This window comes from Molothrus ater, chromosome 9, assembly GCF_012460135.2.
Source record: "Molothrus ater isolate BHLD 08-10-18 breed brown headed cowbird chromosome 9, BPBGC_Mater_1.1, whole genome shotgun sequence".
NCBI classification, from domain to species: Eukaryota; Metazoa; Chordata; class Aves; order Passeriformes; family Icteridae; genus Molothrus; species Molothrus ater.
The window spans coordinates 10,100,193-10,128,017 of NC_050486.2; the positions used below are offsets into that span (position 1 = coordinate 10,100,193).

Consider the following 27,825-nt stretch of genomic DNA (forward strand, 5'->3'; position numbering starts at 1 on the left):
CAAGTGATGAAAAAATTTGCAGGATACTTGCAATACTTGTGGGTAGTTAGGAGTGTTCTAATGTTCACAGAAGTCAAAGCATTTAAGAAACAAACTTTTTGACTGTTTATGTTTTTGCAGAACTTAATTCTGTTCTTGCTTCTGAAGGAAAATAAGGTTAATGACTTTCATTTATGAGCCTCTGGTTACTCCATTTGATTCTTTTTATGAGATCCCTGTCTAGAGTAGTTGTAAGAGTCATTTCTTCCCAGAGTTCTTAGTTGAAAAAAAATGTGTCAGTATTACCTAGCTTGGTTTGCTGATGTTTGATTTAGTAATTCATATTGCTTAAAATGCATTTCAGTAGTAATTTTCTATTTCCCCCGTGCCTGTAGGGCTGTTTGTGTGTTCTCCCAAGTATTGTTTAGGTATAGTCAGCAGGAAGTTATTGACACATGAGCATCATAAGAGTTATGTCCCCAGGTTCCTGCTGTGCCCAGGGCACTGGTCCCCACTCCAGTACTAGTAACAGACAGGTGCACTGTTGCTCTTGTCAGTTCACAGGCAGCTGGACTGTGACAAGGACAGGGAACACAACTGGCTTGGGCAGAAACACAGCCTTGTCCAAAACACCTGCTACCAAAGAAATGGCTGTGAAGGTGTAGTGTCCATCCTAACGTCCCAAGCCCAGGAGTTTTACTTTGTCAAACCATGCTCTTGTTCCTATGCAAGTTCCTAGCAGCAGCATTATATTTTAATTGGAAAGCCTCAGCCCTTTTTCTTATTATACTACTAGTAAAGTTGGCAGAGAACTTCAAATCTGGCTGTTGCAGTATTGACAGTCTTTTCCCTTGATGCCTTCCAATACTCTTTCCTATTATTCCATATGTCAGTTTCTACAAGTCTTACAAATTTAAATGTATATCCTGTTTTAGAGCATGGAATATTTTTTTCTTTTTCAATTATGTAGAACAGAAAGTTTTCGTTTGTAATTAACACATATGTTCCTCTAGTAGACCAGATTGTGTTAAACCCATGTAAAATGTACTTCTGAGTAATTTAATAGAATATGGTATGGTTGTCATTCCCTTTGCTAGCCTGTCTTCCCCAGGAATAGGGGAAAGATGTTAGTGGATATTTCTTGTTACCTTCTCAGATGTACTGTACTTTCTCTAGCTGAAAAGGGGCGAGTTAAAATGGAACTATGGCAAGAGATTGGAGTATGGAATGTTTTAATTTTGCATGTGTATTATAACGTGTGTAGCTGTGGCCAACAGACTTGGAATTCCTTGGGCTGGATGTTTGCACAGTGACGTCTGTGGGGATTAATTGTTGACTTAGTTCCCATGTGACTCTTTAATGAAGCAGGCATTTTGGTCTTCTCTCTCTCTTTGGTGGAACTTTTCTTGGAAGCACCTTACATATTTAAGTCTGCAAAGTGTAGCAAATGGATGTGCTCCTTTTGCTGGGGTCAGGATAAATGGCACTTGGCTCGTCAGTCCCAGCTGACTTGGCTGCATTAGTATCTAACTGGAGAGGCTGCAGAGGCTGTGTTTGTGTTTCTGTGTGTGTGTACATACATAGGGGTATGCATGTATACAAATCAGTGCCCTGGTGGAATGGGGTAGGAAAGAGGCACTGGTGAAATTAACCCATGGCAGCAAAGGCTTCTGTTAAAGCCTCCCCTGTGTGGTCTGATTCATTCTTTTACTCTTTCTCATGTTTGGTTTGTTCACATCTGCTATTTCATTTCTGGTGAGACCAAAAGATGGGTTATTCAGTGGTATCTCAGTTTCTGTTCTCCATGTATTGCAAGATATTAAAACTTAATTCTATGTTTATTTTTGTTAACTCTGTGTTTCATAGGATCATTCTGTTTTTAATTCTTGTAGGGGAGCAAAAGAACCAAATAGCATGTTCTTTCTCTTCTGGTTGAAATGTATATGGTCTTGGCTCTGCTCTGCTAGACTTCAAAGAGTGCAGAAATAGTCTGGAGCTTGGAACTGAAAGTGTTGAACCAAGAACCAGAGTATTTTTCTCCTGGAAATTATACTTCTGTATGAAAGGAATTATCTGATGTTTCAAAAGTTTACGGAAGCTATGCTGTAAAAAACTTTGCAAAGATATTTATGTCAGTTGGCAAGTTCCAATTGCATTAAAAAAAAAAAAATCTGTCTTCAGCAGGCATCCCCATATGGAAATGTGAGATTTTTTTGACCTGCTATAGAAATCAGAAATAGCATAAGCATTCAGCATGATTCTGATAATAATGCAATAGTTTTCTAATGCTCATGCATAGATCAGTATTCAAGTGAAGCTTAACTTTGTTTTCCTATGCTGATTTATTTTTAAAAAATTTGTATTTCCTTCATAAGCCAAACTGACTTAAAGCATCAAATATCAGATACACAAGAGGAAGGCAATTTGGATTTTTAAAATATTTTTTCTCATATAAGCATTGGATCTCTTTGTTTTAAAACTACATATATTGCAGGATGAGTCAGAGGAGACTTTTATACAAATTTATGCATTACAATAAGAATTTTGTATTAACTGAGTAATTTCTTTTCCATGTCAAATCATTTTACAAGAATTCTGATTTTTAATCAGGCTGGTCACTCGGTATTCATATGGTCTCTTTCAATTTGCTTCAAGTGCAGGGAAGAATAAGCAGATTCAGAGAGGAATTAAGAAATGCTTTCTTTCCCTCAAGTCCCTGCAATGCACTTCTGCCATGTGGGGAAAGGAATAAAAAAATCAGCATCTCAGTTCACTTTGCAGGGAAACTGAAGTTGCATAACTACCCCAGCAGTGGACTTCTGTCCCTAATGTGACAGGGCCAAAAAGATCTGATTTTCTAGCTTGAGGAGTAGTAATGTCAAATCTTGGATACTTGTTTAAAACCAGTGTTGTTAGGGAGTGTAGAGATTTAGTACTATTACAGACTGTTACCAAATTTGCCTCAGAAAAATCTATTTGCCTAAGCTTATTATTGTATATTGATGAAACATTCTTAGCTGACTACAAAAAATAGTTATTAACCTGTAAGGCATTTGAAAATATTTAGTTCTTAAATAAAATTTAGTGACTCAAAAAAGGTTAGTGAATACCCTGTGTATAAATATCCAAGAAAGTATGCCATACAATTTTTTTTATATTTTCAGTGTGGGAAAGTATAAAAGCCATGCTAAGCCTAGTATAATCAAAAAGCATTACTTTTGTCAAGAGTTGAATTCTCAATTCAGAAAAATAGTGTTGCAAGAAAGTCAACCAGCTAAGCAGCTAGTTTAAACTTACACCCATGTATGATTACTGTCATTAATCAAGTAACTCCTAAATCCTTCATAAAATTCTACAATTTTCAGCCAAGATGGAAAGGGAATGAGAGGCTTCTGCAAAACCCCAGCAGTAAGTCCATAATAGCTAGTAGGAATCAAATTTGCTGCTTTCTTAATTCTGAGCTATTACTTGTGTGTATGGGCTTTAAATATAAAAAGTAGTGTGCTGTCCTGCAAGTTGTATATCCATTTAGCTGCAAATTGCCTTCCTCCTTGAAGACACCTTGTGAGGAAGTCTGACAGTAATTTCTCTGTAGCAGTTTGTGAATCTGGACTGTAACTGAGGTGTAATTAGGTGTTCCTGTATTAGCTGGTTAGTAGTCATCAGGACTGCATGTTTGGGGCAAACACCTGTATTTCTTCCAGTCACTGCTCTCGTGGTTTGCACTGTGGGGGTGTTTCAGAGAGCACAAATGCAGTTTTTTTGAGCATGTAACCTGGAAGTTGGGCTCTAGGATCACACCTATGGTAGCCCACTTGCCAAGCCCATTTCTCAGGACTGGAGCACAGCTGGCTGAAGTGAATCCCCTGAGGAGGGAGCAGGGGTGAGTCCAGGGACCTTTGCACCAGTTTTGCTTTTCTGTTGTGCAGAACTGATTGCGGAGTTAATCCAAGCCAGCGAAACTGCTGTGGAAGGCAGGAGGAGTGGGGATTGATAGTGCTAGGTGTGTATGTACCCACAGCCAGAACCTGGCTCTCTTTCTGGTTGAGATAACAGACAGGAAGTGGTTAACTCATCCTGCAATCCAGACTTTTGGTCTCCCTGGCAGACTGCATTCACTGGAAATGACAGTGCCTTTCATCAGCACTGTGTTTCTCCCTGAGGAAGGGCTGCAGCAGCTCACCTGGTTACTTGCAGCTACATGCTGCAGTCTCTGCACTCCCAGGCTGTACAGCCCCTTTAACTCTGCTCTGGAAAGCAGCACAACATGTACTGAGCACTTCACAGAACAAAGATGTGGTTTCTGCCCTGAAGATTTTCTTTTTCTGGTTTTAGGCATGATGCAACAAGTTTCCATTCCATGCTATTGTAAATTAGTTATTAGATGAAGACATATAAAAAGAATTTGCAGTTACTTGACTTGAACCCATAGTTACCATAATTTGTTAGTTAAAGCACCAGATTCTAACTGCCTTGTGCTATATCTTTGATAGTAGTATGTTTCATAGAAGATTAAAATAATAAGCAAATATAGTGGTGAAATAGAACCTGAGTTCATTGAGTCTGATGTGCAGTGTAGAACCAGTCTGCTGGGGGTTTGGGCTGGGAAAATATAATCTTTAGAAGTTCCATATTTTTTGTTCCATTTCTGGTCTCATCTCTTCACATGCATTCGTCATAAGGTTCTCATTTGCTTGAAAATAGGGATCCAGTATTTTTGCTGGATTTCCTGTGTCAAATACACCATCCCACTCCAGTCAGCACTGCACTAACACCTGTTTGCCACAGCAGTGTTGTACCAGGCTCCCTCACACACAGGGTGCCAGTTCACTCTGGGCCACAGGAACTGCTGCAGCTCTCCCAGAGTTCATTCTGCACGTACCATTTTAACACAGGACTTAATGTCCTATTAGCTTTTTTTCAAGCAATTTTTGTTGACTCATAGCCTGGGTATTTTGTTTTGCTTGCTGCTTGTATTTAATTATGTTTTTCTTGTGTGTAGAAAATGCTTTTTTTTTGTGTCTTGGGATGTTTTCTGCAGTATGTTTGTCTAGAATTTAGTGAGTGCCAAACATGGAGGTTATCAATGTGAGTTATAGTAGGGTTTGTTGTACGTCTGTGTATCAGTATCAGAAATTTGTGGAAGACTTAGATAACCACAAAGGCCTCTGCAACATTCTTTGGGTTTTCATGGAATGCTCTCTCTTCAGCTTGTGCACCAAGTGTGGCAACTAATGTGAAAGGTAGCAAAGCTATTGACACCAAAATTGTCTATAAAGAATACAAGGAGGGATGCTTTCCTGGTCCTTTTCAGCAGCTCTAATGCCAGAAACTCTAAGGCTTTCTACGATTTCTCTAGATTTAATTTTAGTTGTTGTTGTGCTGTGTGTGTATGTGTTTTTGGTTTTTTTTTAATCCAGCATCCTTAATTTCAGTACAAAAATCTTGGTAGTGTTTTGGTCTTAGGGTTCCAGCACTGTAGCTGGCATTTCAAACTTGGATTACTAAGAATTCTTGCCTAGAAGGTAACTAAATCTGATTGTTCTTTTTAAGAGTTCTTGTAGGGTTTATTTCAGTTGGGCAGAGCTATTGAATAAACTATGCTCCTTGTATTGCCTTGAAAGTGCCTTCTCAGAACCACCATAAATTCCCTGATGGATACAGATGTTTACAGAGCTGTCCTTATATTGGCCTTTGCCTGTTGAAAGTAGTAGGAAATATTTAGAAATAGCAGCACATCATGCTTAGTCTAATGTAAAATTGTGGTAACTACATTTAATCTTTTACTAAAATGAGGTGAGAATATTGCAATATGTCTTCCAAACGAGATACATGATCTACTAAATCAAACTGCTGCTTTTGGAATAATGACAGGAAATTAAATGAACCTCAGGTGAAGGTAGTACCTCCCAAAGTCAAGCCTCATGCCTCTCATGAGAAGATAATGCAATGCATTGTTATTTTCTGTTGTCTGTCTTGTTCACTTCCTTGCAAAATAGTTGTTCTTCTGCCTTGAACAAACTCAAGTTTGGAATCAAAGAGCTTCTGATTGTGTTCTAAGTTATTATTCCATCTTGTGGTGCTTTCAACCTGCGGGGGAGGGAGAGGTGGAGAAGAAGGGGGTGATGGTGGTGATTTAATTTAAAAAACCCAAAACAACCACCTAAGAGCATACCAAAATCCACTCCTGAAGCACAAAAAGAAAACCAGTTAAAAGGAGGAATAAATTATGAACGAAATATGTAATGAATTAAGCCCATAAAGAATGCCAGATACCATGTATAAAATGCTTTCTAAAAAGGTCAGGAAGTATTTTCATTAACCTTGAAAGAAGGTCTATTTTGTTAAACACTGTTTAAGAATATTTTCTTCCTGTTTCAATAGCACAGTGGTTTGGCTTTTGGCTGTTGGTTTGCTGCTGTGAACTTTCTTTGTATCTTTAAATATGTGAAAAGGTTTATTTAAATAAATGTTTAGGAATGGTCTTACTTCTGCTGGGTTAAGTATATTTTGGAGCACACTAAATGAGCTATTAGGAAAAGATGTATCTGTGAATTGTTTTACAGACTACCTAGAAGGAATTTCTTCATCAGTTTGTTTGAATCATGATAAGGAAGAGAAATCCCTTATACTGGCTAGCACAAAGCTAAAAATCTTCCATGGTTGTAGCAGGCAGTTGAAGAGCCCTGCTTTCTTCCTATTATGGAAAATAGTGAGCAGCTTTTAGCAGGAGGTGTGGGTCAGTCATGTAAACATAAGGAGAGCTTCACTACCAGCTCTGTGTAGTACATACACACAGCAACAAGGGGACAAAACCACACTGACTGTTGAAGGAATACAGTTTGTACTCCCCAAAATGCAGCAGCTGCTCCAGTCTAGTACAAAAGGACATTTTGAGTCTGCATTTGTTAATCTGCACACATAATCCTGGCAATCTGCCTGCCTTTATCAGCAGAGAACACACTCTGTCATCACAGTAGATGTATCATAACAAAATCTTTGTTCTTACAAACTCTATGGAATTTAACATTGAGATTTTCTTTTCCTGAAGTTGAATGGACAAAATATCTTAAGGTCTCCATAGTATATCTATTCTTCTCGTGTGACAGTTAGGGAAATGTTGTAAATAGCCATGTATGTCCTTTGTTTATAGGAACTGGTAGGTTTACATGAAGAAGTAAAAAATTGTCTTACCTTGCAGGCATGTATCTCCAAATCAGCCAAAGCAAAATCCAGTAGAATTTGTCCTATGTAAATAGATAAGATCTACATTAAAAGATTATCTGATAACTTGTTGAATAGTTTAAGTTTTAAATTAACTGTAATACTGCTCTGTAGGAAACTGACTATGTAGTAGAAATGTAGGTGATGTTCAGTTTTCCCTCATGTATCAGAAGATCATCAGGAAGGATATCTCCCAGTATATTTCTTTGCTTTCTCAAACCATGAATCTAAGACCAGTGGAAAAATTAGTTAAGTGTATGTTAGAGAGAAATCTTGCAGCTTTATGATTTTAGAATAATGGAAAAAGTTATCTTTAGCACAATTTATATAATCATCTAGCAGTAGCCAGAGATCCAAATCATCAGCTGTCAAGACTGATGACATCCCTCTAAAGCTGAAATGGTAAGAGCTTTCATAAGATCTAAGTTGGGTGTTTGCAATACAATTTAGAAGACACAGCAATCAATATTTATAAGTATATATATAATGTGAAGTGTGTGTTGAAATTCTTTTAATTGTTTGGTTTCATGAAGTGGCATGCTAAAAATATTATGGCCTTTAGAAGAAGAAAATTACAGGAAAAGCAGAGAGAATATGTAGATATTGGGTAAGCATGTAATGGGCAAACAGATTAATTTTACATGATGCAATTATTAAATATATATAGTATGTAATATGCAATCTCATTATATATGAGATGTTTCTTAAATATGAAACTGATGTATCTGCTACATTATTAAAGGATACTCATATATTGAAGTAAAGTGTAGTAAGTGGTATAGTGGTATTTAGGCAACAAACCACTGCAGTAGGTGCCAATTAAGTGCTGTTGAAGGATAGATAGCATTTCCCCCCTGTTTTTCAACAGCATTTATTCAAAGGTGTAGTTACAGAAGTTGTACCATCTCACCCTCTTTTTCTGATGCTGGCCTGCTGATGTGCAAATTGTAAATTAAATGGGGCTCTGGGGTAAGAGGGGCTTTATTTTGCCATATCAGCTGTCAGAAGAACCTTGCCATCAGAAAGAAATAGGAAAAGGAGACTTTCTAAAATCTATTATATAGCATCAACTCCTTAATTTCTACTGTGCCTGTGTGAACATGAGCAGTTTATTCCCTTCCTCCTTGTGGCAGCTCTTTTACGTGTGGCAGGTAAAGTCTCTCAGGCTTTGTTCCCCAAACCTTTTCTTCATTCCACGCACCCTTCATTTCATGGCTTTCTTGCCAGGTTGTGCTGGAAACTGGACCCAGGATTCCAACTGACCTTGTCAAGGCTTGTAGGGCCCGTGGCTTGTGGGGTGTTCTTGTGAGCATGCAGGTGACCTGTGTGTGTCAGCTGCCTGTCCTGCAGTGACATTGCCTGTTCAGGTGGTGACAATCTCTAACCTCAGACTGTGCCTACTGACCAGCAATTTGCTTATGTGTTCTCTCCTCCAGTGCAAAAGGTTAATACAGACTTTTTTGTGACTCTCTTCTCCGTCATATGAAGATTAATTTGGAACTGATTATACCATATGTTGCTGAAACAGGCTTTGGTGGAAAATACCCTGCACTTGAGTTTCCTTCTTAAGGGCACTCTGTGAGGTAATAAACATTTGTAAAAGCTTCCTGGTCTATTACACAGACAGAATTGTGTAAATCCCACTGGTATGTTACTGGGGCATTCTCTTGCCAAGACAGCCAATTCACTTTGAAGCCTGGACTGAAAAAAAAAGGTTAGAGTGAATTACAGGACTCTGCCAGTTACATCCTATTATATAAAAGGGAAACAATGAAATGGACAGAAGGTTGATGGAAAAAAAATTCACTTCACAATTATAAACATCTTACTTTTTTGTTTGTTTCTTTTCCTAACCCCTGTTCTTAACTCCCCTGTTCCCAAAAGCAAAACCAAACCATCTAATGGTACTTAGAATTCACTGTAAAGACAGCTGTGTGTATGTGAGGTTAAAAATAATGTTGTGACTGCCTATAGAAAGATTGGAAATCAATGAGGTTCAGTATATCTTTTTGTCAGGGAAGTCTCATGACTTCTATGTTGATAAATTCTTTATGGTAAGATGTATCTTATAAGGTAGATAGATAATTGCAAAGGATGAGCTTATTCCAACTCCTGCTTTTAGCTTTTGTCTAACAACAGGGAGAAATACAAGGAACACTTAACTTATGCAGCTGGGAAATAAATAGCATGATAATACTGAAGTTGCTAAAGAAATATGTATACATGCTACCAAAGAACTGCTGGAGAGAAGCAAATCCTGATGCTCAAAGTATGATGCATATGTATGAAAATTCTTATTTTTCCAGGTCAAAGCTTTGGGGGAAAAAAGCCCCAATCCTCCTAAAGTACTATGTACTTTCAGCAACAGCAGCAAAAATACTCATATGCCTCTAAGCACTGAGGGATAACTTATCTGGTTTTCCCAGAACATTGGGAGCTGAGAACTTATGTAATATGCTACATGTACCTTGGTATTATTGGCTTGTACTACTTGTGGGAGAAGGAGAAGGATAATGCAGCCTGGCTTGTTCTAACATCTAATGACTTAACACATTTATGCTCTTATCATATCTGTGGCTGTAGTGTCAATTAATTTAGGTTCCTTTTCTTAAACAACTTTAAACTTTTCTTTTATTTTCTATTAGAGAAGGCAGTACCTTTCTGATTATTGTAGCTTGCCTTTTTTGAGCTAAGGTGGGATCTGCCATTTCTGTGGGACTTATTTCTCTTCTTACCCTCCCAAATTTAGAGGAGGAACTGATTACTCCTGTCATTCACCATTGTCCCACAGATTTTGCCTTTTCTTTAACCTTGATCAGTGATGAGTTTTCCTTCCAGGCCACTCATAAAAATAGTAAGAGATGGTGAACTGATAACTCATTCATGTGGTGTTTCTTGAAAAATTCACCAATTCATTGCTGATTCTATGCTCAGGGCTGCACCATCAATCAGTTTAATGTATCCAGCATTAAGAAGTGTCTTTAATCAGAATGTATTAGTATCAAGTTAGATGCCTTACACTCATAATAAGCCTTGCACTTTCCACTTATATTTATACGTGAATTTAGAGAGTGGTTTATATTCTGTTAGTTCATGTTTAAAGTGGCATGTGTTCATTTATCATACATAAATCAAGCTGCTTGTTGACTCTGAAATTATTTTACATGAGATCAGAAGAAGAATTTGGGGCATTAAAATTATTTGTATAGTCTATTGACTCTCAAAAACCAAAAGAATCCGTTCTTTCGTGTCTTCTAATCTTTTGGAATGTCCCCAGTGTTCTTAGACTTATTGGAAGAATAGCCCAATGTGTACAGATTACTCCTCTTTAATCCTTTTGTAGTTTTAAAAGCATGGCATTTTTTCCTTTCCCTGTTTGCTCTACACTGAGATGAAGATTTAGGTTAAGCATGAAATTGGCAGACTTGCAGATAATCCAAAGACTATCAAAAATTAATATATCTTCTAGAAGACTGAATTAGAACTCTCTTTTAAAAAAGGAAAATGCACGACTAGTGTGAACTTGCAGGTCAGTATGTTAACTCCTAACAGAATTGAGATATTTCTCTGTCGGCCAGTATTTCCCACCCTGTCCTCAGTCATCAAAGAAAGGAGCTACAAGCTGGCTTTTTAAGGCTGAAACCTTGCACAGCAGCACAAAAGCCTGTCAGCACTTAGGTGCTTTAAAAAGGGGCTCTGTTTGCTGGTATAACTGCATGTCTCTCCTGCCACTTAGATCACTTTTTCCCTCTATGAAGAAGCTCTCGGTTCATATTTACTTTTAACTAATGTAAGCTGCCATCCTGATGACTAAATTAAGGATAAATCATGCAAGACAGCTTTCATATTACTCTAAAATATATTCTGTTTTGAGCACATTGTCCCTTTTGTTGTCTTGTCCAAATCATAGTCCTCTAAATGGTGGGTTGTGTTTTCTTCCTGGCAGTTATTTTATCTAGAAAAATACCTACCATTCTTCCAGTACAACCACTGACTAATTTTTCCTTTTACTTTTCCTGATGGCATATACTGCTGATTTTTCATTCTTTGCATTGCTTCTGTACCTTTCCCAAATCTTCTTTGAAAAGAATTTTAAATATGATCTGAATTTGCAAGTTTAATCCTAGTTCAATGACGTTTTGGTTTTGTCTTTTGTTCTACTTAGGGATGGCCTATATCTCTCTTCAGCTGGTTATTTATTTTACAAATTCTTTCTTTTACAAGGTCTTACAATCATATTGGAGATAGCTGCTGGACTAGAGGAGAGTGAGCCAAATTCATTCCTTTGCCAAAAGGAAGGCTGAAGTGCAGACCAAATAGCTGTGGACTCTGATGAGCTTCCTTCCTGAGGCAGCACATACTGAGAATAGTTCAAGGAGGCCTTCAGGATGCAGGTCTGAGAAAAAAATGTGAGAGATTAGAGGATCTAGGAGAGGAACTGGATTTCAAGGGGTCTTGGAGTGATGGCTGGGTGAGAGAGGAAGGAAGTTTCTCCAGAGGCTGGAGCTCAGAGTTCATCAATTCACAAAGCATCGCTGATACAGGGCAACTTAACTTCTTCCCACTCTGCACCTTCTTGTTACTAAAAGATAATCACAGCCAAGTGCTTGGAGGTGTTTCCCCAAAGTGCTTCTGTTCTTCTGTCAAAAGGACATCATCAATCTGTGACAATCCCAACAAAGCAGAGACTTCCAGATCTGTGTGTAGGCATGATGTGATAAAGCCTTATTGCTGGGAATATCTTCTTCCAGAATGGGGATAATTTTTTCTCCCACAGTGTAACTCCCACCACTCTTCCTCTCCTTCTTGCAACAGCATCAGTATACATGGTGCTTTACAGATTAAAATAATACAATGTTAATTTCTTGCCAACTAGACATGCCATTATCTCCTACTTTTTTGTCATAATTTCCGGGAGCAAAATAATGGATTGATATTGCAGCAGGAAAAAACTGAAGAAAAGTATGGGAACAACATTGAACTTTTAATTGAACTTTTTATATGATTTAACTTCTGTACTTGCTGCTGTGAAAAAGCTTGCTCTACAGTAGGCTTATATTTACAGAAACTGTTTTGCATTCTTTTACATATTTCAGATGCCTTTATAGAGGGTGCAATTAATTGCATTTGCATAAGCAGTTGGAACATATATATATATATATATAAAGGTTAATGAGGGTTTGAGGTGAAAGTGGAAAGCTTGGTGGGTCACTTGGTTTCCCCTGTCATGAATGTCAGAATGCAGTGCATAGTGCTTAATGTAGGGCTGCTTACTATTTCAGTGAAAGGTTTATTTAAATAATCAAATGCAGGAAAAAATGTGGAGACTGAGTGAGAAAACTATAAAACCAGGTCTATAAATGTATCTATTAATTATTTATTTATGTGAAAGAATTGTTTGTCTTTGTCTCACCTAGCAGCATGTTTTATCATAAGTATATAGCATTACATTTGCAAATATGACTGCATTCAGTACTAGACAGTACATTCTTTATCAGCAATTAGAAGGGAATTTAACTTGTTTCATCCAGTGTCTTGTTGAAATGCCAGGATGTAACAGCAACTTTTAATGTTGGATCAGGGCAACAGAGGAATGAAAAGGTCATAATATATATACATAAAATATAAAGAGCTGAACTGACTTGTTAAGCAAATGGCTGGTGTTTGTAACGGTTGATTTTTCTATAAAACTGATGTGTTTAAAACCCCAATTTTTAATACTGATATTAATATCTATAGAAACAGAATTGCAGATATTTAACTGTGCATGAACAAAAGTTTAAAAAAATTACTGGCAGTGCCAAACACTGGCAAGCTAGGAAAAGCCAAAGTGGCATCTGCATTTGCAGTCTTGGAATTCTGGCAGAAGCATGGCGTTAGTCTCTAAATGTGACAGGCTGTCTTGTTCATATCTCCAAGGGATAATGCTGTTTGAATGACTGATTCATTCTCATTAAGGCCTGTTGCAAACATCATTTTCTGTGTGTGTTCAAAGCCACTCTGACATCTCATTCCTATAGACATATTGGTGTGTAAATGTGGGTATATAAACAAATGTGAGAGTTACTGAGCCAGACCTACAAGAAGGGAAATAAGACATTTATAATGTAGAGTTAGGATGAAGACAGTATTCAAAATAACTTCTATAGTCAGTCAAAATAACTTCTATAGTCAGTCATTGATAAAGCTCACATTGCCAAAAGAATCTGTAGTTTATGTAAAGAGAATCCCAGTATAGTCAGCTAGGGATTAATTCAAAAGTCATTGCAAAGGTCATGTTAATCAATTATTAGAAGTATTTTAAAGAGTACCCGAGTAAAAAGTTTGAAGAATCACTATTACCATGCCCTTTCTTTATTTTGCATCGTTTCATCATTGTAGCTTTCAGGTAGTATGGTATTCACATTCTCTGAACAGAAAGAGACATAATTCTCTCTCCCAGGATTTTCCCTGGGGAAGGCAGTGAGAAACTCAGAGAAGAAGAGAAAACAATTCTTGCCTCTACTTGCTGCTCCTGTTGTTTGGCACATGTGGAAGGTGTTATGGAGATTGTGGATTGTGTTATGGAGAGTGATTTGTTAACTGGACAGGGTTGATTGGATTGATTGGCCAGTTGGGTCAAAGCTGTCCTGACTGTCTGCAGACAGTCACAGGTTTTCAGTAGTATCTTCAGTAGTATAGTTATAATGTTGTATTAGTGTGATATAATGTAGCTTAATAAAGCATTTGTTCAGCCTCCGGAATCACAGAGTCAGAGCACTGAGTTGTTCCCTGGCTGGGGGCACCCTGCATTGGTAAGGGAGGTCAGTGTGGCTGTGCAGTGGGGGTCTGAGCAGCCCCTCTCTCTTCCCAGGGCCTCCTGCTGCAGCCTGTCCCAGCACCCAGCACACTGTGCTGCTCAGCCTGCCTGAGGCACGGAGCTGGGAGCACCCGTCCTGCTGGGGTCTGCACATCCTGCCCTGGCACAAGCTGTAATGGAAGGAAAGGAGTGAGGGATGGTCATGTTCCTCTTGTCTGTAGTAGCTGCTCTGGTTGAGCCTCTCTGTGCTTCTTCTCTGGACATGCAAAACTGATTTTGTTTTCTCTTGGTTTTTCTTTCAGTATGGGCAACTTGTATTAAGCATTTACTTTTGTTTGGATTTGATAATGCCTTTTGAACTATCCAAATGATGTAGCAGGTATTGCACCATACACTCTTTGATGGTTAGTATTTGTTTTGCATCCAAGTGCAAAGAGGATGAATGGGAAGAGTTCCAGACACAACAGAAAGTATGGGTACTAATATGAATATTCTTGACAGTTTATCTAATAGTTTTTGTATTTGTCCTTTTTCTTTGCAGCCATTTGAACATATAAAATTGTCTTTCTGAAGTGAAACTTTATTTAAGTGAGGATTACAGGTGCATATGTGATTGTTCTCCATCAATAACTATAAGATTGTGAAGTAGTTCTTCACTCATGAGATACCCCAGGTCTATACCCACACCTTTAATCTGTCATGGGGTAATAAAATAATGAATTAAATCAATATATCTACTGTAGCTGCATTATATAGTACATAGAGTACACATTATTTACTGGAAGCTAAAATACCACAGAGCCATTTGTTTAGGGAGAAACCATGTGTACATTCTCCTGTAGGCTTGGCATTCTTCTGGCCTGGGTTCATTCTTGGGCTTTTATAGTACCTCTTGCCTTGCTTGATGTGTGTCCATATGTATCCAGCACAAAACTTGAAATAATCATAATTTGGAATACATCTGAAAATAGCAACTGTTCTGTGTCTAAGTATGAATAATTAACATTTCTAAGCAAATCCTAAATTATCTAAACTATGTTTTGAAGTACATTTCAAAATATTGACAAATTTTCATGTTCAATATAAAGTTCTGCACAGTCTTTCATATCTATAATGTGTTAATGTGTACTGTAAGAATTTTCATTGGCAAAATTGCTTACTGATTTGAGCCTGTCATATGTCTGGATGATCAGGTAGATAATGAAATATATCCTGTCTGTTAGCTGTGACCAATAGTACATGTCTTGTGATATTTCTTCTTCAGTGAGAACTGCATACCAGCTTTCCTAATAGTGCCCATTCCATCTTGTTCTATCACAGTATTGATTTTTTTTCTTTTTCAAATACTACAGATTGACTTGCCTATGCAGACAGCCAGCTTTTTCTGTTTGATAACATTTTCCTTTGGGTATTTTAGGTAACATAAGTTACAGATACTGCCTGCAACTCTGAAATAACACACTTGAAGCCAATGATTTTAAATTGATTGCTGAAATGTCCCATAATGTGTCTCACATGTAGTTCAGCCAAGTTTCTCAGTAATCGTCCTTTCCCATTTACGGATTATGGGATTTCAGAGTTTGGATGCTTGAAAAGAAAGAACAGATGTCAGGCAGTTTCTAATTTTAATGAGAAGGAGGTTTGGAAAAAACCCAAACAACCCACTGACATGAAACACAGAGCAAAATAAGGCATTTAGAAATTAAAAAAAAAAAGGAAAACAATTTCTACTTTTCTTTGCTTTACTCAGTCCAGTCGCAAAAACCATCAGTGAGTCCTTGCAGCAGTACCTCTCCAGGGATTTTGGCCTGGCTTGCTGTCATTCCTCAATGCTTATACCAGCTTCTTTTCCACCTCACCAAAAAAAACCCTGTTTTCAGTTCCTCCAAATGTTCAACAGCCAGGCTGCCCAGCAGAGATATTTGTTCAGTGGTTTTACACTTTTGGCTGATGAAACAATGCTGAGAATCAGTGGAACTGCCTGAATCTTGCACAGAGCCTGCACTGATCCTTGCATGGCACTGTGGGTACTATTCATGTTTATAGCCAGTGATCTCTGAATCCATTGTTTAAGGACAGCTATAAAATACTTCCCAGCTCCTTCCCTCTGTTCATCTTCCCTCTTCTTTCCAATTCACAAGGTGAGGTTCATTTATGGGGCTCACTGCTTTTGCCAAAGTAAAGGTTTCATCTTGTGAAGGGCTTGTGTGGTTTCTGGCCAGCATGCAATGACATATCTTGTGCTTGTAGCACAAGGTTTCAAATAATATTTTTGGTACTTATTGGTATTCTTGTAAGCAAAGAAAATACTTACAATCTAGTTATTGCCATCTTAAGTAATTATTTAGAAAATAAAAGGATAGGAGTTAGCAGTTTTCCCATTTCTGCCTTGTGATTTTCTCTTCAGCTGGTTTCTCCGTTTTGTTTCATTTCTCTCCACGCTCTTTTACTCAGCTTGCCTTAGTCAGGGAGAATAGGAGGAGGGATATTTTGCCTAAGAAAATGGTTGTTTACTACAATGTGAATAAGTTACTGCTGCATCTGACTTCACTGTTTCAAGAGCTACTAATTATGCAACAGGTCCTGGAATAATAACATTATAAAACAAAAAAGCATGAGGAATGAGAACATGATCGTGTGCTTTATTGTTTTAATCTTTAAAAAGACTTATGAACTGGCAGTTACTTCATTACCAAAGAGAGGTGGAGGAAGGAGACTTTCCAATTCATTTCCATACCCTGAAAATTCTGGTTCACAAACAGATACTTGAGAAGGATGAGAGTGGGCACTGTTTTACTTTGCTCACCAGTTAACTAAGAAGTAGCCTCTAGTTCACAGGGGTCTCCTGTTCTATCTTAATTCTTTGGGTAAAACATTTTAATATTTTTTGTGCATAGGCTACAAGCTAATTTCCTATTTCATTTTTCAAAAGAAAGTTTTCTTTAAGAAATTGTACCTGAAGATGATATCATATTGATAACCACTTTTCATGCCTTTAGCAAAGGAACTTTCAAGAAAAGCTTTAGTTACTATGTCACTGATCTTCCCAATTTTGTGAAACACTGATAGAAAGACAATCCACTGCCTTATTAGCATGCTGCTTGAATTCCAGATTTTTTAAAAGTAGTGATACTTGGCAACTGCAGTCCTTCTTGTAGGTGTGCTGTCCTCAACACAACTCTTTCCTGGGCACCAATCTGCTCCTGTTGGTCTGCAGCAGTTCCTGGTGCAGACAGAGCCTGGCTGTGACCCTGTGCTTAGCAGAAGCTTATGTGATGGAGACTACTGCCAGATGTCCTGCAAAAATCTGCTGCAGTAGATGAAGTGGACACATCCTCGGTCCAAGTAATCTATTAAAAAGGATTATTGGTACAGCGTGATCTCTATGAGGGCACACAGATTGCTCTTTCTTAGGAATCAAGTGTATTCCTTAGTACAGTTGCTTTGAACAATGAAAGAACAGATCTTGAAGTTTACAGTAAAGAATTGTTTTACACCTGTGTGTGCATATGTAAGAGTCTTTCTCTGAGGAGCCCATACTCTACTTCAGAGGTTCAAAGTCTGACCTAAAGTTTGGTGTTTAGTCCAGATTAACCAAACAAGTGGAAACACTTTTGAATATTTTGAAACAACCATGAAGTACCTTTTCATACTTCTGCTATAACATCACTGTAGGCCATATCCTTGTTTAGCAGCCCCTGTTGGGGCTGGCCTGTCTTAATCCTTTAATAAGTAGATGAAAAAATGTTGGTCAGCTGTCTGATTTAGTAATGCTATTAGTCAGCAGCTTGTCACTTGCAAGGTTTTACTACATTAAAAGCCGTAGAGAAACAGATTTCTTGTGATCAGTATAATTTTGTGTGTCTGTTTTAATTATTTAACACTGCTGATAGGGTTCATTTAAAGGAGTAGACTAGGAAATTTCTTTGGACCTTGGCTGGTATTTTAGCAGAAAATTTTTGTCCGGGTCAGTTTCCCTCTCATGTCTTACTGTGCTGTGTTATGGTCTATAAATGTGGTATTCTTAAAAACCTTTGGAAAAAAGGCCAAATAACTCCTATCCTTAATGTAATTGCCATTACAGTAATGAATGTGATGACCTTATTTCTTTGCCCTTGTATGGTTAATAAAGAAACAGCAAGGAAATTATCAGGAGCCTGTTCATATGCAAATGCAGGAAGATTTCATATTATGTTCTCACGTAAAAATTGAAAGTAGTTTTCTTCTTTTTGAAGATAGCATGTTGAAATGAACATAGATGTTTTGATTTCTTAAGCCAATATTTTGCTAGATTACCAAAGAAAGCTAAGCCTAACAAAGATTCTCATGTTTAAAATAGATTTTTGTGTATCAGCAATTTAACAAAAACCACAGAAGCTTTTTGGAGGTTCTTCAGCAGCAGTTTTGTAAAAATATGCTTATATTTGACATGAGAGAATGAAGCTGTCTCTAGGTCTTGGATGCTTACATGTCAGAGGCATTAAGCCTCTTCAATACTACATTGTTTTTTTCTGTATCTAAGGTGCTGAATAATAGACATTTCCTCCATACATTATAAAAATACAAATTTGGACCAAGAAGGATAGTAACTCTCAAAAACAAAGAGGGTTTTTGCAACAAAACAACCCAAATGTCTTGTTTATAACTGAAGTTGTTCTTAAAATGCCTTCCTGGAGAATTTAAGTCCATATTTCCAGTTTTATATTGTGACAAGTGTCTCACACAAGTTCCAGCTGGGAGGCACATTTCCTGAGGAAACTGAGTAGAATGTAGCAGTTAAAAACATACCCTGGCAGGCCAGCCCCAGAACTGTGTGGAATTCAGCTGGAGATTCCCAATGATAATTTGACCTACTTTGATCCTCATTTAGTTTGAGAAATAAGGGAAGAACCACAGATAACGTCATCTCCTCTCTTGTAGAAAAGCAGTATTTTTGTTTACCTTTTTTATAAGCATAATGATATTGAGAGTTCAGTTTCTGAAACAGATTAATTGAACAAACCAGTATATTGTACTATTCATCACTGCAATTAAAGCATCATTAGTACTATATGCAGAAAAGCTCATTATTACAATTCAGTTCATCAGAAACCAAGGCTGTAGATTTGTTAAATGTTGAGAATTATGTGAAATATCATGCTTTGTATTACTTTAGGTGTTTTTTTAATAAATCACTGCTGTAATATCAAGTTGATTGCATGCCTTTTATCAAATGGGCATTTTACATTCATTCAAGTCTTAAAACCTTCTAAGGATTGTGAGATAAAGGGTGTGAGTAACTAACTAATTTGATTTAAAAAAACAAAAGGCAAAACTGAAATGCAGGTAAGTCAGAAAGCATCTGATATCAGTTACCTGGGCTAAAAAGCTGCCATTCAGAACTGGCTGTCAGTATTTCACTGTCAAACAGATGAACTAGAAGTGTGTGCTGTAAAGTTTCAGCAGTAGTCTGCTCTGACCCCACACTGAGCTGTGGCACAGGGAGGCTTTGTCAGTGGGGCTTGCAGGATGCTGAGGCTCAGGGCTTCATGCACTGGAGAAGACATCCCTGTTTCCTTTTCCAGTCTCATCTCCATGGATTAATGCCTCAGCACTACACATTAATTTTATTTTGGGGCCTCTGCCTCTTTCTCTATTTGCCAAACTTCCCCTCTTACATACTTCTATACAATAGAGCCCAATCTGTCCCCCAACCCTGAACTCTTCACCCCAAGTTCTGTAGAAATCTGCCTTGTCTTGCCACAGCTCCTCCTTGTCCATGAGGAAGTGATAGTTCTCCAGCACTGCTAAGGCTGGGTTCCTTCAGCAGATGTTCTGAGATGAATGTGCTTTGATGCTTCCTGGTGATAAGTGCCTCTGCAGGTGTTAGCTGAGCTGCCAGAGAAGTCAAACCTGGTGGTTTTAATGTCATTCCTATGCAGGTATGAGTGGGTCAGGAAGAGGGAACTACTTTTTTTTTGATATATGGATAAGACAAAGCCTTGTTTTTCTTTTTCCCACTCCTGTGTTCTTCAAAGAGTAGCAGAGCTTGCTGTGAAAATAAGAAATTCAGATTATATTTAATACAATTACTGCTTGTTCTTGGTTTGAACCAGCATAAGAGCAAGGAGACAATGTGCTTAAGTCATTTTTGTAAGAGATTTTTGAGTTGTTTCATCTGGACAGGATTTGACAATATGTTCTAGGAAAATCCCAAATTACCTGCAAAAACAAAGTCCTCTGGGAAATTTGATGCTCTTGCTATTTGTATAACTGTCTTACCAGTTATACTGTGTTACTTTCTTACTTTAGTTTAAACTATCTAACTATCGGTATTTATGTTTAAAACTTGGAGTACTTAGCATAAAGACACTGAAGTGCCTTTGTGGTTTTTACCATTAGGTGCTTGGTTCTCCCGGTAAATAAGAACAGGCAACTTGCAATTGCTAAGTATATGTAAAAAATTCAAAGTAGGTCATGTGAAACTATAAAATAAGTCAAAATTCAAATAATGAGATGAACACCATTTGGTGGTTCTTGATTCCAGTGTGTGTTGTGCAGGTACTTTGTTTCACTGTGCCCTGAAGTAGGTCAAAGTCTCGCTTGGTTATGTCATCCAGAAAATGTGGGAATCTCTGTTAGGTATTTAGTTAGGATTGAGTTAGTAAATCAAATATGAAGCTCCCTAACAAGCATTATGAGGAAATCTTAGGTCAAGCTTATAAGTGCTATCAAAATGCTTAACACAGCCAATATCTGTACCTGAGAAATCCTTTTTATAGAAGTGAATTATGTTTCCTGTGCCAGATGTGTATAGTCAGCCCAACAATGATTTCTTAATATATATAGGTTATATATATATAATATATATATAGTTCATATAATAGGTTACTAGATTTTAAAAGTTAACCAAATAGAGAAGGCTATAAAAATACTGAAAGCAAAAACCATTCCTTCTGTGTTGCTGAACCTGTCTCAAGGAGCTTAGCATGACTCAGTAAAGCCTGTTCTTGCTGAGTAAGCATCCTGTGAGAGTCAAGCCCTTGTTCTTCGTGGCAATGCAGCAAGGAGGTAATTCAGCATGATCATTCCCTTGCAGGACAAGACTAACTTGACAGTTGGGCTTATTTTAGGGTTGTGCTAAGTACTGTGTGAGGCTAGAGAAGAATTGCATCCAAAAATCATCAAACAGAGCAGAACTGACTACTTCAGACTGCTCCATTTTCTTGGTTGAAATATTTTAGAACTTATTTCCTTTTTAGCATCAAAATTGTCTTCATTTTGTTGTAAAAATGATGGTCAAATGAAGTAATAGCTTTGAAATTTGTAATAGAGTTATCACCTATTGGCTCTGCTCATTAATTCCTTCCTCACCTCTTGCAGTATTTAGGCATTGGCCTGTACTTTCGCTGAGCTGGAATTCTGCAATTTTTAGTTGAGACTTGGAGTTTAGATGATATCTCCCTATGCTAGCAGATTGATTTGAGACTTGGGAGAGTCTCTGGGAAAGGGGCCTGGAGGCTTAAGCTAGCCAGGCTCCTCAAACTGTTGCTCACAGAACCTGCAAGGAAGCTGGGTGCCCAGGTGTGGGTTAGAGTGGTGTGTAATGGGATCCTGACAGTGCTCTGGGCGCATCTTTGCTGCGTGTTTAAGCCCATACTCACCTGCTATTAGTCTCTCTCTTTTACCATGGATATGAGCAAGTCTTGGTTTTACCTTTTCTCCTAAAGTATGTGTCCTACAGTGATTATTCCATCTATATTCTTGGTAATCAGAGTAATTCTCATGAATCCCTTGGAATTACTGGTTTTTTTACTGGAATGTGAAAAGTACCTGGATCCAAACCTCTGTTTTCAGAAGGCAGAAGAAGTTGGTTACATGCTAACTACTGAAGCAAGGGAGATGGAAAAATTCTCCCAGCTAAATGTAAGGAGATGATCTCTTGTGTTCTTTGCTCAAGTGCCTGATCCAGTTGAGGCAAAATCTTTAGTGAATTTAGCTAGAAATATATGTATTTGTTGTGCAATAATGTATTTCCATTTACAAAAGCCAGTCTGTCAAAGATCATATCTCTTCTCCAAAGTGTAGTGAGTGTATGGGACTTTTATTACAAGAAAATTCTCCAGGAAAGAGTGAATTAATTACTTATTTCTATTTAGCATGAGGATAATGATTATATTCTCTGTTTTCTTTCTTCCCCTTTCTTCAAGTACTGTAGTGGGAAATGGGTTTGTCTATACTTTTCTTAAAGAGGAGGTAAAAAGGGAGCTCCTGACCTGAGTATCATTTAATGGAACATAAGAGATATCCTTAGAAGCAGGTCACAATGTAGTAGCTGTCTGTAATTGGTGGTATATATCCCTAAGTATCTGTGTGTACAGTATCATATACACCTTTTGCTTAGTGCACTTTTTAATGAAGTTGTTTTCAGTTCTTCAATGGAGGTGAAGAAAGCTCTCTAATCAAATGTTAGGCAGACAGGAAAGCATTAGCAGCCATGCTCAGAATAATATTTCTTCTGCAGTTCAGTAAGCTTCTTATTGAACTATTTAGCAGTAGAATGAAAAGCTGTGGAACCTACATTACAGGGCAGAAACTAACCAGTAATTACATGAGATTGTTAAGATTAGTAAGTTAAAACTCTTGTGTTCTTTGCAGGCTGTAGCTGGGGAAGACAAAAGCACATTTATGTCTTAGAAAATAAAATACCTCTAAGAATCTAGCATTTTGTATTTTTTAATATATTTTTGTGTTCTATTTAAGGCTTTATTACTTTGCACCATTATAGTGAAGCAATCAAGGGAAAAAATGGTTTTTAGAATTGACATAAACCAAATCTATACATAACACTTATGGGAAAAGTGTATTATTTCCTGTGTTGTTCAATGCTGCTGTGTTGATCTTGACTTTTTAAAAAGATATTTCTCTAATGGTTTTGTATAATTTTATGTTACCATGTGGAGGGTTTTAAAATTATTCCTCTAAAATTATTTTTCTTTTTTGGAATTGTACATCTTTATTTATGCCTTGCTGCAATTCTGGATGTGGGAGGTATTTGACAGCATGAAAATGCTGCTTGGGTTTTTTAGGCTGTGTATGTGAATGGTGCCACCTCAGAGGAAATACCAACATTTAATGTACTGTGCTCATCCCAATTGTCAGCTGCTCCTGGGCACTTCCTTCAGGCATTGTGTCCAGGTTTGTCTGGAGGAAGAGGACATTGCTGAGCGGCTGCTCTCGGTTTCTGCCCAGCTCAAAGTGGTTTCTGATTCTCCCTCAGATATAAAATGTTGCTTCCTTGCATAATTTACTCATAACTGCAGATCTGACTAGCAAAAGTGAACACTCCCTCTTGATTTTTTTAGCTGTACCTAAAATATGCTGCTCAGTTAGAGAGGCAAAAAAAAAATCAGAACATTATTACTATCAACAAAATTTCTTAAAACTTGGGATTTTTTACAGAACTTCAGCAATTATGTTGACAAAACCTTTATTTGGAAGAGTAGGATGCTATTTTTGTAGTGCAGTTTTTAGTTTACTCTTTCTTTTTTGAGCACAGTGAATGAAGATATGTAAAAGAATGCAGCTTGTCTGCTCTTCCCAGAATAAATGGAAGAAAACCAGTAGGGCTTTATGTGCAATTAAATAGTTTTATTGTTCTTTTTGTAATTCCTTTACAAAGCAACCCAGCAAACAAACCAAACTAAACAAACAGCTATTTTAGATGTAAGTTATCCTATACGTTTATTTGGTTGCTTGCAATTTTTAGGGGAATAAAAAAAAATCCATATATGTTATTAGTTTTAAATATTTTCTGTAGTAAAGAAACTATTTACAAAATCAAAAGTTTGATTTTTTGCTAGCTAAAAAAAGTGGCAGTGCATTGTTTGTTTCTCAGGATGATATTCCTTCTTCTTTTCATTATTTACTGGTTTTTAAAAGTCTTTTGAGTGTCCTGCCTGGATTGTAAACAAAATAACTTGGAGTCACTTCTGAGACTGAAGATGCTTATATTTGATTGCTTGTATGCAAGCAATAAAGATTGTGATATGGATCACAGTGTTGGTAAAAGTTTATTACACTTAGTTTTGATAGTACAAATTATTATCTAAGGTCATTCTTCTCTCTGTTTGTTTAAGTTGTTTGCACTTCATTAATGATTCACTAGAAGCATTGAAAATGAGACTCAGTTAACTAATTGTAAATAATTTACTTTTTATAATGTATTTGTAATGTGTTGAGCATATTGTCAGTTCTAGCAACACTTCAGTGTCTTTCTCTCTGCACTGGCAATCTACTTAGTAGGATTTTCTGGAGAAAAACACTTTGTGTTTTCCAGAGAAGCTGATGATCCAGCCGGGGAGGTGAAGGTTACTAAGCTCTCTCTGAGGAGTTCAGTGCTGGTTTTTCTTGCAGGCTGCTCTCAGAGCACTGGTGTAGTAGCCAGAGCACTACTCATGGATCAACAGCTGGACAAGAAGATGCTGCTTTCACACCTCTGGGAGCTCCCTTGGTTGTCAGACCTCACATGGAAAGCAGTCCTTCCCACAGGCAGGGAGTAAAGGGTGGAAGGAAATCCCTTGTGCAGCAGGCAGTGTGATCAGCCTCGATGGCTCCTAGCAGTAGCATTCTCTATGAGGCCACTCTTATATCTGGCTGGAAAACACATTTCTGTGCACTACCTCCTCTTAAAAAGCAAATCCAGCATTTTCTTGCTGTTTTAATGTCTCCTTTTTATTTCTGGGGGAAGGCTCTGAAAACAGTCTGAAAATAGCACAAGGTTTTAAACCAGGTGCCATTCAGACTAGGCAAGATGTAGCAAGGAAAGATTATTAGAGCAGTGACCCCAGGTGTCAGAGATGATCCAAATCTTCCCTTCTTTGCTGTGTGTTGCATATGCTAAACTACCTTTCACCAGTCTGCTGGGAACTCCTACCAGAACTGCATGGGTTTGTATGGCTGTCCTAGGCTCTGCAATCCCCCACAAGGATCTGGGGGGCTGTACTCACAGTTTATGTGATACTTGTGTGATTTGGACCTCCCTCTGCACTGCACTGCACTGCTGGGCCAGCAAAGGAGTGGCTCCTGCATCCCTGTAGAGCATTGCTGCTCTGCACCTTGGGCTGCAGGCTCCTCTTGAGGCTGCACACAGGCAATGCCCTTTCCCTTCTGATATACTTTGAGTGGCAAGATTCAGCTGCCCAGCACCTGCCCTCATTCACCTAGGAGCTTGTATCAGTGTTTGTCCATAAAGGGCTGTAGATAAGCTCCTAAGGCATAAAAACAGCGGTGGAAGGAATTTATTCAGAGTCCATCAGTGGTGGCAGCAGGGAGGAGGAGGAGGTGCTGATTCCTTGCCCAGCTGTGCTGCTGCCAGGAGCAGAGATGGACTCTGTGGCAGACAGGGCTCTCAGGCCATACCCAGGGTCCAGGCTTGTCCCAGGAATGGTGGCTGTCAGCTTCAGTTTTGTGAATGTCTTATAGGTGTAGTTTGCCTTCTTTGTGAAACAAAGCAAATTAACTGCTTTAAAAAAAGCAGTACATGCTGCTGCCTGCCTCTGAGGTCAGCACGATCACTTCCATGGATGACACAAACACTAAGAGCAGCACAGAGTCTGGATCTGTTCTTTTTCCTGCTGTGAATTCTGAAATAAGTGATGTGCATGAACTACCTTCGCTGTGATGATTAGATGGCATATTGCTGTGTGACTCATGTTGTTCATTGCTGTTACCATGGCTGTTGCAGCTACCTTGTGAGATGTTTGTATGAAGATTTTTTATAGTATTGAAGTGGTGGTATTAACAAGTGTTGGGGGTCTTTGTGAGCTGTGTTTAAAGATAGTGTTTTAAAAATACTGTCTTTGGAAATTGTTCTGATCCATGGGAAATCTTGCTTAATACTTAGCTGTTTCTGTTTTTCTTATCATGAAGCAGAAGGAAATGTGTTTAGCTGTAGGCACTGCCTCTAAAAGCCACCATCATTTTATTATTCAATCACAAGGATCTAATGTAAATCCTTGTTATCCTCTTTTTTTTTTGTTATTGTGTCGGGTTTGGGGGGGGGGAGGGAATTCTTTGCTGATTTTGAACTATTACAAACTGTGAAATAGCCATTGTCTTTCAATATATAACCCCAGAAGAAATGTACCTCCTCTTTTATACAGAAGATACATTATTTTTAACCTAGTTGAGTACCTATAGCTGTGGCACCTACCTTACATCTGCATAACATAACTAGTTTACTTGAAGAAAAAGAGATGTTTTTCTATCATTTTGTTGGGTTTTTACTAAAGATTAGTATAATCACATCTTTTTCCTGGATTAAGACTTTAAATATAGATGAACTTTCACATATTAATGCAGCATTTTCGTGACAATGAAGCTTGTTTAGCAATCCCCAAGTTCCAGCTTTTAGTTCCAGTACAAATAACATTGATCAGACTGGGGGGTTTGGTTTTGCTACAGTGACAAATTTAAAAGATCTCGTTAGCTCTCTTAAAAGTGATGTGATGTTTGAATCATTCATTAAACTTGCTTATTCTGTTCACTTTTAATTCTTTAAGTTTGGTGGGGGTTTTTTACGGAAATTATTTTAATTTGCAATTTGATCTGTGTTCCCAAGTCTGTTATATTTGTTTTCATTAGCTTTTCATTTAACACTGACAACCAGACAGAAAACGTACAGCATTCACAGTTTTGGTCTTTGCATGTATGTGGGTATGTTCAGAAGCAGTACAGAAGAAAGATCTGTTGATTTGCAGACTAATCAGTGTTGGTGTGTGTCACTGCAGAGCGCTCACTTGGCCATGATCGACACGCTCATGATGGCTTACACTGTGGAGATGATCAGCGTGGAGAAAGTCATCGCATGCACTCAGCAGTACTCAACCTTCTTCCAGCCTACAGAGGTACCCTATGACATTGAGGATGCTGTCATGTACTGGATAAACAAGGTATGAGTTTATGCTGGAAAAGCAAGCTGGGGTGTTCTTTGTTATCTGTATGATTCAATTAGAGATGAGAGGCTAGGATGTGTATTTGTGTTTGTAGGTATATCAGGACTGTTCTGATACAGACTGTTCCTACATCTGCTGTTTATGGAATAGAAAAAGAAAAGCATGCAGAAATAAGTTAAATATGTGTGGACCAAATAAATGGGAAATCTAAATTAATGCTGGAAATATATACTACACGTGACATCTCAGGTGTCACTGTCATGTTGAGATGTCACAGTGCCTGCTCAAGGGTCTCTCCTTGGCTCTTTATAAGTTGTCATCTCATTGTATACTTTGTCATGATTTAAACCCAAAGCTATTCTGCTTGTTTGAACACATCTTGCTTGAAGTGATCTACCTTCACTGCATAATCAAATCAAGTGACAAGGATACCCTGTTAATCAAATGTGACTGAGCATAATAAGGGAAAGGTTAGTTTGTACAATGTAAAGCTAACAAGCAGTGACCTTAGACTGCATCCAAGACTGACATTTGCTTCAGGGCTATAGTCTGAAATGTTTGGTTTATCTCTTTAGTTCTGTGTTCATGATTTATAGACCTTTTGAAGAACTTCTAATTTCTGTGACTTGTTTCTTAGAACAGATGACTGAATGAACTACTTTGTCTCTAGGTAAATGAGCATTTGAAAGACATCATGGAACAGGAACAAAAACTAAAAGAGCATCACAGTGCCGAATCTACAGGAGGTCAAAAGGTAGGTGGAGGAGTTAAAATATTTTAAGCAAGAATGAGCATTTATCTGTAAACAGACATTGAGCTTTTAACTGCTTATTAAAGAAAGGAAACTTGTAGTATTCATTTTGTTATTAGTTTTATCACTTTCATGAA

General features: G+C 37.8%; 1 protein-coding gene across 4 annotated transcripts in view; it reads left to right on the top strand.

Annotated features, from left to right (window-relative positions):
* CAMSAP2 (calmodulin regulated spectrin associated protein family member 2) overlaps nucleotides 1–27,825 on the top strand; it is an 80,443-nt gene that overhangs the window by 14,203 nt on the left and 38,415 nt on the right. For all 4 annotated transcript variants that reach the window (XM_036387535.2, XM_036387537.2, XM_036387536.2 and 1 more), the window contains exons 3-4: nucleotides 26,773–26,934; nucleotides 27,608–27,691. In XM_036387535.2, the coding sequence (XP_036243428.1) occupies nucleotides 26,773–26,934; nucleotides 27,608–27,691 (246 nt within the window). The remainder of the gene's footprint in view (nucleotides 1–26,772; nucleotides 26,935–27,607; nucleotides 27,692–27,825) is intronic.